This window comes from Myxine glutinosa, chromosome 1, assembly GCF_964187855.1.
Source record: "Myxine glutinosa chromosome 1, kmMyxGlut1.1, whole genome shotgun sequence".
NCBI classification, from domain to species: Eukaryota; Metazoa; Chordata; class Myxini; order Myxiniformes; family Myxinidae; genus Myxine; species Myxine glutinosa.
In genome coordinates this window covers 229526951-229540372 of record NC_136261.1, presented here as the reverse complement: position 1 = coordinate 229540372, position 13422 = coordinate 229526951, and the positions used below count along the sequence as shown (strand labels likewise).

Below are 13422 nucleotides of genomic sequence, written 5' to 3'. Positions count from 1 at the left end.
CCAAAGCCAGCAATCCAGCTGACAATCCTACATGACTCCCAAATAATTTGGAATGTCAGAAACACTTACTCTGAAATTTTATCTGCGTCTCAGAGGTGGATGTTTTCCCCAAATTTGGAAAACTGCATATAATATTCTCAATTCCAAGGAACACCCCTGTTTTAAGCTATGACCAGCTCCGATCTCGATCACACCTGTAATTTCCAAGAACGGTATTTCAGGGGTTTCTTGCCAATCGTGTGAAGAAGGAAATATAACATGGCATTGATTGGAACATGAAGGGTAGTCAAGTTGCGCACTACCTTGAAAGTTTGCTGGACAGCATTCATACAGGTGCTGACAAGCTTGGAAATTACGTGAACTTGTGCACCATTGACTTAAGTAAGGCCGTTGGTCATGTAAACCATACTGTTGCCATTGAAAAGCTGGTCCAACTTGGTATTGATCACGCAGTCTTGCCTCCAACCTAGTCATCACATCACATTGATCGCAAACCGTTTGATACCGCGGATCAAGATCAACTTCTCTTGACCTTACATGTGGCATACCGCAGGGTACAACACTGGGTCCCATTACTTATCTGGCAATGGTTAACGATGCAGCCATTACTTCCGCAAATCACTGGAAATACATTGATAATCTTCAGCTTGTTGAAACTGCACCAAAGCGACAACATTCACGTCTACAGTCTCATTGATTACATGTTACCGATTGGTGTCAATGATATTAAGCTGAACCCAGTGAAGTGTATATTTATGCAATTTCATTTCTTCACAATTCGTCATCTCCAGTTTACCTTGACATCGATTACAAGTCCCAATATAAATGGTTGGCGACATGTTTAAGAAACAAAATGGCCGCCAGTCGGCCATCTCGGATCTGATCTTGAAAATAAATGACGTGCATATGTAAGGCATCATTAATAATTATCTGTGTGCCAAGTTTGAACAACATCGGTAAATGCATGTCTGAGAAATGGTTGAGGAAGTGTTCAATACTGGCGTTTTTACAACTAAAATGGCCGCCAGTCCATTTAAACAGACCAGTAAGCTTACTTCCAATTACAAGCAAATTCATGGAATCAATCATTGCTGTTGACAGTCTTCCATCTTTTCAAAAAGCCTGATATCCGACCCACAGTTGGATTGCACCATGGCCACAACTCTGTACAGTATTGCCCAACAGCTAGACAGCAGCTGCATCACTCTGCTGATTGGAAATTGATTGGATGTCAAGAGATTTCCCAGGATTGACAGTCCTACCATGTTGCTCCGGAAGGATCATCAAATGCACCTACCTCTCTGTTCCTATGGCAAGGAGGCAGAAGAGGTTCAATCTTTTGAGGTTCTAGGCCTGACCATCAGTCCTGCACAGACTACCCTGCAAAGCTGCCCTCCAAAGTCAGCCACAAGAGAGGGCATCCTCTGTCATTCAAGCAAGTGGTACACCACCCCCACATGACATTTCCCATCCCCACCCACAAATATTCTACCCCATTAACAAAGTCCGAACGATAGCAGGAGTCGCCATGGTAGTAATCACGATCAACAACAACAACATGCATTTTAAGGCCATTTTCCCTGCAAGAGCGGGGGTTAGCCTTGCGGTCCCCATGACAATCTTCTCCATTTTGCCATATTTTCTGCATCTCCCCTTGTTAACCCCCTTGCCCGCATTTATTCTTCCGCCATCTTTAGCCAAGTCTTTCTCGGTCTTCCCCGTCCTCGACTTCCTTCTACATTCATTTCCATCACTCTTCTCAACCAGTCACTTTCATCGTTCAACACATGACCAAACCATCTCAAACTGTTTCTCTTCACAGCATCAATCACAGGCTCTATTCCCATCATCTTTCGCAATTCATCATTTGTCTTCCTCTATCTCAACGATACTCCACACATCCAGCGAACCATTCGCATTTCCACCCTTTCCAGCCTTCGTTGCTGCTCTACATTCATGACCCATGTCTCGCTCCCATAAATCACAACACTTCTCACACATGCAGTATACATCTTTCCCTTCAGCTTCAACGACACTCCCCTCATCAGCACGCCACTCAGTTCCCGAAACTTCTTCCATGCACATCTCACTTTAGCAACCGTTGCCGAGTCTGATCCACCTCGGTCCACCGTAGGTCCATCTGATCCACCGTAGTAATCACGATCGATAGACGTTAACTATTCACAATACACGGTATTAACATTAGAGTAAAGCCAATTACTAGAGAACTAGCACATTACCCGGGCTTAGGGCGATTGCGTCACACCCCGACAGTCCTCATCTGCTCCCCTTACACCCTCCAATACCTCAACCTCCCCCTCCCAACTGTCCCATTTTTGTTCTCTTTGTGGAAGTGATGGGTCGCATAATGAAAGCAGACGGCAGAAAAAGGGGGCAAATAAAATAGCAACATTTTCAGCAGGCAAGGCACCACAAGACACCCCACACCCCCAACGTGTGGGGGTGGAGGGGGCAGGGAGGGGGGTGGGAGATGTGCGAGTTTGAAGAAGAAAAATAATTATGAGAAGCAGATTGTTTCTCTATAATGTTTTCCGAGTTTGAATAAATAGTTTCTCTTAAGTGTGAAGAAGATCTGGGCAGTGTATGTTGCCAAAAACACATGGACTAATAAAATTTGTTTTTTATGTTAATGTTTTGGCAATGTCATGAGAGCTGGGTTTCTCAATCATCCTTTAAAGAAGAAGGGCTAATGCTTTGTTCACGCTGTTTCTCTGAAAGAAGAATTATCATGGCCCAGTTTCTCCGTGATGCTTTTTAAGTTTGAAGAACAACCAACACAATCGGATAATTTCTCTGTAATGTTTTCCAAGGCAGAATAAAAAGTTTCTCATCGAGTTTGAAATTCACAGCTTGAACCAACATGCTGGAACTCCAACACGATGTCGATGGACGTTATTATATATGTATCTATTTATGTATCTATTTATGTGCAAGTGACTGATCATAAAATGAAAGCAGATCACACAAAAAGGGGAAAAAATAAAATAGCACAACAAAGGCGAGGCACCACCCGAGGCACGGGTGGGGGGGGGGGGTGCGGGGGGGGGGGGGTTGATGGGTGGAGGGGGTTACCTTCGATATATGTACTTTTTACTTTTTAAAGGGAAAAAAAAAAATTTGACAATCTCAGGAGAGGGCAGGTGCGTTTCATGTAGCGGGATGTTCCATTACAAAGCTGCTTAAGCACTCGAGCTGGAGTGCCCCACAATGTCCAAATTAGACAAATGAACACTTTTTCAATTGTTGGAACTGCTGCTGAGGTCAATTCCACAGTTAAAATTTTGAAATACGGTTCAGGTTCCTTCCCCCAAGATCATTCTGGTATTAAATGTACCTGGTTTCTGGGGTAAATTCTGGCTGTCGTGGTTCTCATTTGGTGGTTAAGAAAGATCTGTTCAGGGACAATTGGCCAAGGTTCTTAAGACTGCACATCTGAATCGCATCGTACAACAGGCTTGCTCGGCCTAATAGCATATGATGGGTGGGCCTCAATCTTCAAAATGGACTCGACTAGACCAATGGAAGACATCTGGATTGGAGGTGAAGTGGTGTGTATATGACACTGTCGTGTTGCATTTATGAGGTCAGAAGGGGTTGTTTTGGATGCAGATGCAAACACGTGCACACGTTGGGCACTTAAGAAAGATCGGGTTATTTAGACCAGTAAATCATCAAGAACATTGATATTTAAAGCTGCAGCAAAATTAAAATAAGAGTTCACCATGGCACTGTGGAGCCCAATGGCCTCATTTCCTTATAACCTAAATACTTAACCTAAAGTAACCAGAGGACCCAAAAGACTGTCTCCACCCCTCAACATCCCGAGGACCTTCAAAACTGAGAAGACCCAGAAGACCCAAAAGACCCCGAGGACCCTAAAGACCCCGAGGACCCTAAAGACACCGAGGACCCTAAAGACCCCGAGGACACTAAAGACCCAGAGGACCCTGAGAACCCTAAAGACCCCGAGGACCCTAAAGCCCCCGAGGACCATAAAGACCCCCCCCCCCCCCCAAGGACCCTAAATACTCCCAAGGACCCTAAATACCCTCAAGGACCCTAAAGACCCCCCAAGGACCCTAAAGACCCCCCAAGGACCCTAAATACCCCAAAAATACCTAAAACACCTCGAAGACCCCAAAAAACCCCAAAGCCCTAATAAAAAAGACCTAATATAAAAGACTGAAAAGACCGAATAAACCCCAAAGACGCAAAAGACCCCTTAAATACCCCAAAGACTGAAAATATTCCAAAGACCCCAGAGACCAAAAAGACCCCAGAGACCAAAAAGACCCCAGAGACCAAAAAGACCCCAGAGACCAAAAAGACCCCAGAGACCAAAAAGACCCCAGAGACCAAAAAGACCCCAGAGACCAAAAAGACCCCAGAGACCAAAAAGACCCCAGAGACCAAAAAGACCCCAGAGACCAAAAAGACCCCAGAGACCAAAAAGACCCCAGAGACCAAAAAGACCCCAGAGACCAAAAAGACCCCAGAGACCAAAAAGACCCCAGAGACCAAAAAGACCCCAGAGACCAAAAAGACCCCAGAGACCAAAAAGACCCCAGAGACCAAAAAGACCCCAGAGACCAAAAAGACCCCAGAGACCAAAAAGACCCCAGAGACCAAAAAGACCCCAGAGACCAAAAAGACCCCAGAGACCAAAAAGACCCCAGAGACCAAAAAGACCCCAGAGACCAAAAAGACCCCAGAGACCAAAAAGACCCCAGAGACCAAAAAGACCCCAGAGACCAAAAAGACCCCAGAGACCAAAAAGACCCCAGAGACCAAAAAGACCCCAGAGACCAAAAAGACCCCAGAGACCAAAAAGACCCCAGAGACCAAAAAGACCCCAGAGACCAAAAAGACCCCAGAGACCAAAAAGACCCCAGAGACCAAAAAGACCCCAGAGACCAAAAAGACCCCAGAGACCAAAAAGACCCCAGAGACCAAAAAGACCCCAGAGACCAAAAAGACCCCAGAGACCAAAAAGACCCCAGAGACCAAAAAGACCCCAGAGACCAAAAAGACCCCAGAGACCAAAAAGACCCCAGAGACCAAAAAGACCCCAGAGACCAAAAAGACCCCAGAGACCAAAAAGACCCCAGAGACCAAAAAGACCCCAGAGACCAAAAAGACCCCAGAGACCAAAAAGACCAAAGAGACCCCAGAGACCAAAAAGACCCCAAAGACCAAAAAGACCCCAAACAATCCCTAAGGTCCCAAAAACTCCAAAGAATGAAAAGACCCCAAAGAATGAAAAGACCCCAAAGAATGAAAAGACCCCAAAGAATGAAAAGACCCCAAAGAATGAAAAGACCCCAAAGAATGAAAAGACCCCAAAGAATGAAAAGACCCCAAAGAATGAAAAGACCCCAAAGAATGAAAAGACCCCAAAGAATGAAAAGACCCCAAAGAATGAAAAGACCCCAAAGAATGAAAAGACCCCAAAGAATGAAAAGACCCCAAAGAATGAAAAGACCACAAAGAATGAAAAGACCACAAAAACCGAAAATACCCCAAAGACTGAAAATACCCCAAAGACTGAAAATACCCCAAAGACTGAAAATACCCTGAAGACCCAAAAGACTGAAAAGACCCTTAATGGGGAACCCAAACGCAATTTCTTTTTCTGAAAAACCATTGGCAATCATTAATCAAGGTCTAATTTGAAGGGAATTGTTTTGATTTGCCAATCACAAAGTGCCGAAAAAACCCAAGAATGTCGATTTTTGAGATTGCCAGTGACGTCACATTGTGAACTCACCGTGATCCTGCCAGCGGTACATAGATAAATGGTGCATTGCAAGCTAGGATTCCGATACTGATTGGGGATGATGAAGGGGTTGGGGGCATGGGGTATTGTTAGCTAGGGTGAAGGTTGATAGGGGATTGTGAGGGGATGGTGGAGTGGGGTAAGGGTGTGGGTGGTCATGGGTATTGTTAGCTAGGGTCATGGCTGAAGGGGGATTGTGAGGGGATGAGGATTGTGGGGGAAGTGGGGTGGGGGCAGAGGGGTGTGGGGTTGTTATGGGTATTGTTAGGTAGGGTGATGCTTGATGGGGGATTGTGAGGGGATGGTGGAGGGGAGGGAAAAGAGGTTGGGGGGAGGTGTGGGTTGGTTGTGGGTATTGTTAGCTAGGGTGACACTTGATGTTTTGTTTTTATGGAAAACTGAGATGCCTCAAAAACTAAGGACACCTAAGTTGAACAGAAATCAGCAAGAGCAATATTACCAAAGGAAATCAGCAAGAAATCCAAGTCAAAGTAGTTGTGTCAGCAGAAAAAAATCCGATGGGCGAAGAATGTGTTGCACGCTTGGAACAAGATCGCCCGTAGGGTCGCCCGCAGGACAGGTACTCTGCTAGTTCAAACAATTCAGCCAGATCTCCTTTAATTAATTTGTTGGTATCAACACCAGTGACTACAAATAGGAAGCATAGTTGCATGCACATGCACATTGGGTTGTTCTTTCAGAAAAGGCGTTTATGCTAACCATATTGGTGAATGCTGCTGTTGAGACTGGTGAAAAGAAATAATGGCACAGCATGATCAACAACGACGTTGAACGCCACTTCCCTTTTATCAAAAAGTAAGCTCACACAATGCTCTCGATTCGGTGCCCCATTCCCCATCAGGCCTCAAACCTACTGGCACACTTAAAGATCCTCAAAACTCACCTTTGGGATTGGTAGGATGGCCTCGATGTATGCACACTCGCCTCAGCAGTCTAGCCTGGGATTGAATATCGGCCCAGGTACAAACTGTCATCCTAGTGTCTCGCAGGCAAGGCGATTCATCAATGTGTGTGCAGCCCCTCGGATTGAGGTTAAACTGGCGTCCCAACTGCCGACATTAGTTTCTGGAATTTAAAGATCCCTTGGTGTCCTTGGTGAAATGTTGGCGAGCTATTGCCGGCACCCTGAACGAATCAAATTCCTGCCCTAACCTACAAGTAGCACTTCATCAACGGCACAGCCGCGCTCCCAGCAATGATTCAACCAGCAGCTACAGGCCGAACACAAAATGAATGAATGCACATTCGATTGCAATTCATGGAATATTACTCACTTTGATTTAAACGTTGGTTTTAAAATTAGGACAAAATCATGCCCAATCAAGCGACCGGATGATCTCAGCAACGCCAAGTGCAAGTTCAGACTAGTCGTAATTTTGCTTTCAGTAGATAAGAAAATTATTGGAAGGTGATGTCCCATGCATTTTCCTTTATCGTTTTGATGAAAACAAATCCATAAAAACATTTAAACCACCATGTGGTACGTTCCATTGTTGTGCAGCACATTTTACAAGTGAATGCATGATTACCACGCCGCTCCTTCAAGTGTAGAACACGAGTTGGGTGCTCCGGCTGGAAATGTCAAATAGATGGCGGTGATCCAAATTAGATTGAAAATTCTATAATCACATCATGCAATGAAGTTGGCTTTGAAGTTGATCTTTTCATTGCGCCCTGCAATTTAACTTTGATTAATAACAACTTTTCCGAAAAAAATTGAACTCGGTTTTAAAGGAGCATTCATTATTTAACTATTTAATTCAAGAAGAAATGCGGGCAAGGGGGTTGACAAGGGGAGATGCAGAAAATAGGGCAAAATGGAGAAGATTGTCATGGGGACCGCAAGGCTAACCCCCGCTCTAGCAGGGAAAATGGCCTTAAAATGCGTGTGGTTGTTGTATTCATTATTTAATTGGGAAGAAGAAGAACCACCTTTAGAGGACATTTTTCCCTGCAGAGCAGGGGTTGGCCTTTTTCGGGCACCATGGTCCCCTTTTTGAAGCAATGTTTTACGGCCAGATGCCCTCCCTGCCGCGAACCCTGTTAGTCGACTCTTGCGACACAAAGGGAATTACCAGTGAACTGGTACTCAATTTGCCGACCTCAGAAGGATGACAGGCTGAGTCAACCCCCCTGGCGTTAATTCAGCGATGACCGGGATTCGAACCCAGGATCCTAGGATCCCAAGCCGGCACCCTGACCACTAAGCCAACACCAGGCTATTTGGCCGGTTGGCTACCAGGCCAACATCAGGCATTATTTAATTGGGAGGGGGACATTATTCTGTTCTGAATCATTTAACACTTTTTTTTTTGGGCGCATCCAAAGGTTGACGACGACGCAATGTTCTCATAGTTACAACAGTGTAGTAACACCCATATATCCGGGAGGTGGGATGTGTGAGGTGGGAGGTGTGGAGGATGTGGAGGCTTCAAGGAGCCTCTGCTTCATGTACCTCCACAAAAGCTGAAATGGGTGTTGCAAAAATGCACAATTGTCTCGGTTGCCTCTCCCGGACTGCTTGCGTGCACCACAGATGGGATAGTATGTGGCAGACACCCTTTTGGTGAAGATCCGTGTCACAACAGCCAATGAGGCAAATAGTTCCTGGTCCCACAAAAGTGAAGAGTCTTATCTATACCTATAAAAGGCAGAGTCTCTGTATGTGTCTGTTCCATGCACGGCCACACCTTATAAGTTACAAACTCCAAACTCGGTGTACGAATACAACTTTGTGTATGGGAGGTGTGTGGGAGGGGGGGGTGTGTGGGAGGGGGGGGGGGGGGTGGGAGGGGGGGGGGTGTGGGAGCGGGGGTGTATGGGAGGGGGGGTGTATGGGAGGGGAGGGGGGTGTATGGGAGGTGGGGGTGTATGGGAGGGGGGGGTATGGGAGGGGGGGGTACGGGTGGGGGGGATGAGATAGGCCACGTGGCCACAGCCTCACGCAGGGTGTGGGGGAGGGGAGGCATAAGTTCTCCATGTGAATGTGTACCATGCAGCACCTCCATGCACCACCTGGTGGAGGTGGCCGAGGGTATTAAATTTCCCTTTTTTTAACCAGGGCAACCTGCTGAGGTATGAGCATTCTTTGAATGGGTAAATGTATTTTATCAAAAAGGACAACCAATTGCTCCGTCAGAAAAATGACGAGTAGGCTCCGCAAGTATTTGATATAAACATAGTTAATGTCAGATAAACATATAAACATAAACATAGTTAACATATAAACATATATAGTTAACATATATAATCATATAAACATAGTTATAAACATAGATATAAACATAGTTAACATAGTTAATGTGAGCCCTGGTGTTGGGCTAGCGGCTAGGGTGCCGGCTTAGGATCCAAGGATCCTGGGTTCGAATCCCGGTCGATCGCTGAATTAACGCCAGGGGGGTTGACTCAGCCTGTCATCCTTCCGAGGTCGGCTAATTGAGTACCAGTTCACTGGTAATTCCCTGTTTGTCGTTAATAAGGCGGCAAAAAGGGTTGGCGTCAGGAAGGGCATCCGGCCGTAAAACATTGCTTCAAATAGGGGACCGAAAAACAACAACCACGGTTCCCGAAAAAGGCCAACCCCCGCTTTGCGGGGAAAAATGGCCTCTAAAGGTGGTTTATAGTTAATGTCAGAAGGTTGCAAGCAGCCATACCCCTCCCCCATGACTAGGCCCACCCAGTGCAATTCGTTCCATGCCTTGGCAGCACCAAAACTGCCTTTAGGCAAAGGAGCGAAAGGAGACGGAGGAGGAGATGAAGATCTTGCAAATCACGACACAGAATTCACAATAAAATGTACTCTCGAATGTAAACAATCATCAACTTGATTGGTTCACATCTGAAAAATGTCAGCTACACAGAGACCTTGCTGCTCACCTTTATCGGAGCATTGTTTAGATATCAAAATGTAAAAGGTGGAAGTTGGAGGCAATGAGAGCAAAGATGGATCCCTCAAAATGGCTGCCATATATATATATATATAAATATAAATAAAGAGAGGCTTCTTTGCCAATCAAAGAAGCCATGGATCAGTTGTGATAAGACCAAAAAAAATTTATGATGAAGAAGAAGCGCCACATTGCTTGGTAAATACGTGGTGTTGATGTTTACGATCGAACGTGAAATGACAATTTTGCCGCAGCAGTTGAAGATCCAGAGAACGGGTGCATGCATCATTGTGCTGCAGCTCCAAACCCCAGTGGCATTGGAGGGGGTACAATGGACCAAACATAATTCAGCACCAATTACGCTTTGCGTACAGAGCACTGGTCTACACAAATGAGGAATAACTACGTATGTGACGTCAGCAAAATCCAAGATCTGCAGGAATAACCACGTAGGAAGCTGGTGCATGACGTCAGCAAAAGCAAAGATCTGCAGGAATAACAATGTACGAAGCTGGTGCATGACGTCAGCAAAAGCCAAGATCTGCAGGAATAACCATGTACGAAGCTGGTGCATGACGTCAGAAAAATCCAAGATCTGCACAAATAACTATGCCCAAAGCAGGTACGTTACGTCAGCAAAAGCCAATATCTGCAGAAATAACCACGTAGGAAGCTGGTGCATGACGTCAGCAAAAGCAAAGATCTGCAGGAATAACAATGTACGAAGCTGGTGCATGACGTCAGCAAAAGCCAAGATCTGCAGGAATAACAATGTACGAAGCTGGTGCATGACGTCAGCAAAATCCAAGATCTGCAGAAATAACCACGTAGGAAGCTGGTGCATGACGTCAGCAAAAGCCAATATCTGCACGAATAACCATGCACGAAGGTAGTGCATGACGTCAGCAAAAGCAAAGATAAACAGGAAACTGTAGATTTAAAAATAATTATATATATATATATATATATGTATATATATATATATATATATATATATACATATACATATATACGTGTGTATGTATGTTTTATGTATGTGTTATGTTCAGCGCACAGCAACCAGCGCTCTTTACCACGCAACGAATTACCAAGACAATGCTCATTATTCATTGTTCATTTTGGCCCCAAGGCCTTTTCTTTGATTTCCCTCTCTTCGCAGGAAAATCGCCACAAAACCCCAAATCACGGTAAAGGACGTCCACCATGTCCCATCCTCCACGGACGTGGCACCAATCCGGGGCCATTAGTCAAAAATTGATGGATAATGGCTTCAAGATATCCGGACACAAAGAGGCAGCGCCCATTGCAGTTCGGGACAGAAGGCACAGACAATGAGAAAAAGAAACAACGTATGTGGAGCGATTCGAAAAAAAAATCATTACTTATAAACATATATGTGCGCATATAATATAAATATATAAATACCAGTCACAAAAATACGTGATCGACTGACAACAGAGGTTGCCCCACCTATCCCACACAAAGGTTCTCGCGGGCCTCACCGTTGACAAGCGATATCTCAGCAGCGTCTTGGGAAGTCTTCACCTCCAACGTAAGGATTCGCTCCTGTTGCCGAACCGGCGAATATCCTGGAAGAGGAGGCTCATGGAGCGTAGAAAAGCGGACGCCATCAAACGTCGAGGTCGCCATGCCGTTCCAGCGCGCATGCGCAGTATGCGTTTATCGCCACGAGCGGCTCTGTCGTCAGGGGTAGAGGCCTCTTCTTCTTCATACTTTATTACCATTATTTTTATCCATCCTTTTCTCGTTCCATTTGTGTTCTCTCTCCAAATTTTCTTCTGGAATAATGATTTCCGTTATTTGTTTGTTTCATAATCACGTGCTGGTGTTTTAATTATGTTTTCTAGATTCACTTATTTGGTACTGATATTCTCTTCAGAACAATTCCCATGACGGTGTTGTTCGCATTCCATTTGAAAACACAGCCGTTTCACCCCACACCCCGACTCACCCCCCCCCCCCCCCACCCACCCAACGTCTCCATTCCGAAAAACATCAGGAACTAATAAAATGAAAGGTTAAAATATTTGGTTCTTCCACCACAGCACCTGGAATTAGCTCCAGTATTTAAATAGGCGTGACAGTTTTACCTCATTTGGTCGCGTTGCCTCCGATAGAGATGACTAGTGTTAGATTTTTGGTGTGAAATTGCAAACTGTATATAGTGCAGTTTATTCAAGTGAAACAGCAATATATATAGATTCTCGAAAGCTAAGAGATAGAAAAATATATTAATGCTGAAGAATTCGGATTCAATTGCAATTGTTTCGTGTCGGTTACATCGTGACGTAGGCGCCGCTGCACATAAGGACAGGAATTTGTAATTTGTTGAGAGTGCTGGTGACATGGTCTACTCTTTCGCGATCTTCAACTGCGCATTTCATAATGCAACGCTTGTTGTTGCCTTAACGGTCAAGGTGGTTGGCTTGAGATCTTCGACCCCACAACAGAGCCGCAAGTGGCGCTAAACGTATACTGCGCATGCGCACTGGAACTACATGGCGACCCACGTTTGACGGCGTCCTGAATTCAAGCCCCTGCCAGCCGTTGAATTAACACCAGGTGGATTGATTCCAGATTTTCCTGAACGTGGTGAACAGCGAAGAATTCATGATCCGCACCAAGCACTCGAACGCACACCCAAACAATATGCGACGTTCAAAATGACACATTCCGCTCCAGAATGCTCATGCTCAAAAACCACCCGAGAAACTGCAATGTTTGGGGAACCATTAAATATGTTGTGTGTGCAAGATAAGGATTGTTACCTGAAATGGCTCACAAAGCTTCTAAAACAATCTGAAAATTATTGGGAAGGTTCGTCAGAGAAAGAGCTGTGCCTCTGCACAATGAAAGACTGATAACTTTCTCAGTTCTAGTGGACATGTTAAGTGCTAAAAACGGTGTTGACTTCAAGTCATGATGCAAAGGTCCCCTTTGGCATAACAGTTCCTTAGTGCCCTAGGAACAAAATTATCCAAAGACACGTTGTATCTTAAAATCCAAGATGGCCGCTGTCAGCCATATTGGAAAACATGGCCAACCCGTATCCCAGGAAGCATTTGTCATGTAAACTACTAGCCGAAAACACCCGGCGTTGCCCGGGTTCTTTTTGAATGAATTTACTACTATAATTCAGCTTTTACTCGCGGTTGTAGAAGATTGACGTCTATAATTCAGCTCAGCTTTTAATTGCTAAATGGGCCAAGCTCAGCTGAGGCAGCCTCGACTGGCCTTGCCCCCTAGGCCTATAACCTTCCCGGGGCCCGTCCCGACATTTTTAGTTCTTTTTGAATGAATTTACTACTATAATTCAGCTTTTACTCACGGCCGTAGAAGATTGACTACTATAATTCAGCTCAGCTTTTAATTGCGAAATGGGCCCAGCCCGGCCGAGGCGGCCTCGACTGGCCTCACCACCTAGTCTCTACCCTTCCCGCGGCCCGTCCCGACATTTTTAGTTCTTTTTGAATGAATTTACTACTATAATTCAGCATTTACTCGTGGTCGTAGAAAATTGATGACCATAATTCAGCTCAGCTTTTAATTGCGAAATGGGCCCAGCCGACCGGCCTCAATGAATTTCGACGAAATGAATTTACTACTATAATTCAGCATTTACTCGCGGGCATAGAAGATTGACTACTATAATTCAGCTCAGCTTTTAATTGCGAAATGGGCCCAGCCCGGCCGAGG

At 45.2% G+C, this 13422-nt stretch overlaps 1 protein-coding gene across 6 annotated transcripts in view; it reads right to left on the bottom strand.

Annotated features, from left to right (window-relative positions):
- CARM1 (coactivator associated arginine methyltransferase 1) overlaps window positions 1-11411 on the bottom strand; it is a 46656-nt gene extending 35245 nt beyond the window's left edge. For all 6 annotated transcript variants that reach the window (XM_068128068.2, XM_068128087.2, XM_068128044.2 and 3 more), the window contains exon 1: window positions 11208-11411. In XM_068128068.2, coding sequence (XP_067984169.1) covers window positions 11208-11355 — 148 coding nt within the window. In that variant the 5' untranslated portion in view covers window positions 11356-11411. The remainder of the gene's footprint in view (window positions 1-11207) is intronic.
- Window positions 11412-13422: the final 2011 nt, after the last annotated feature.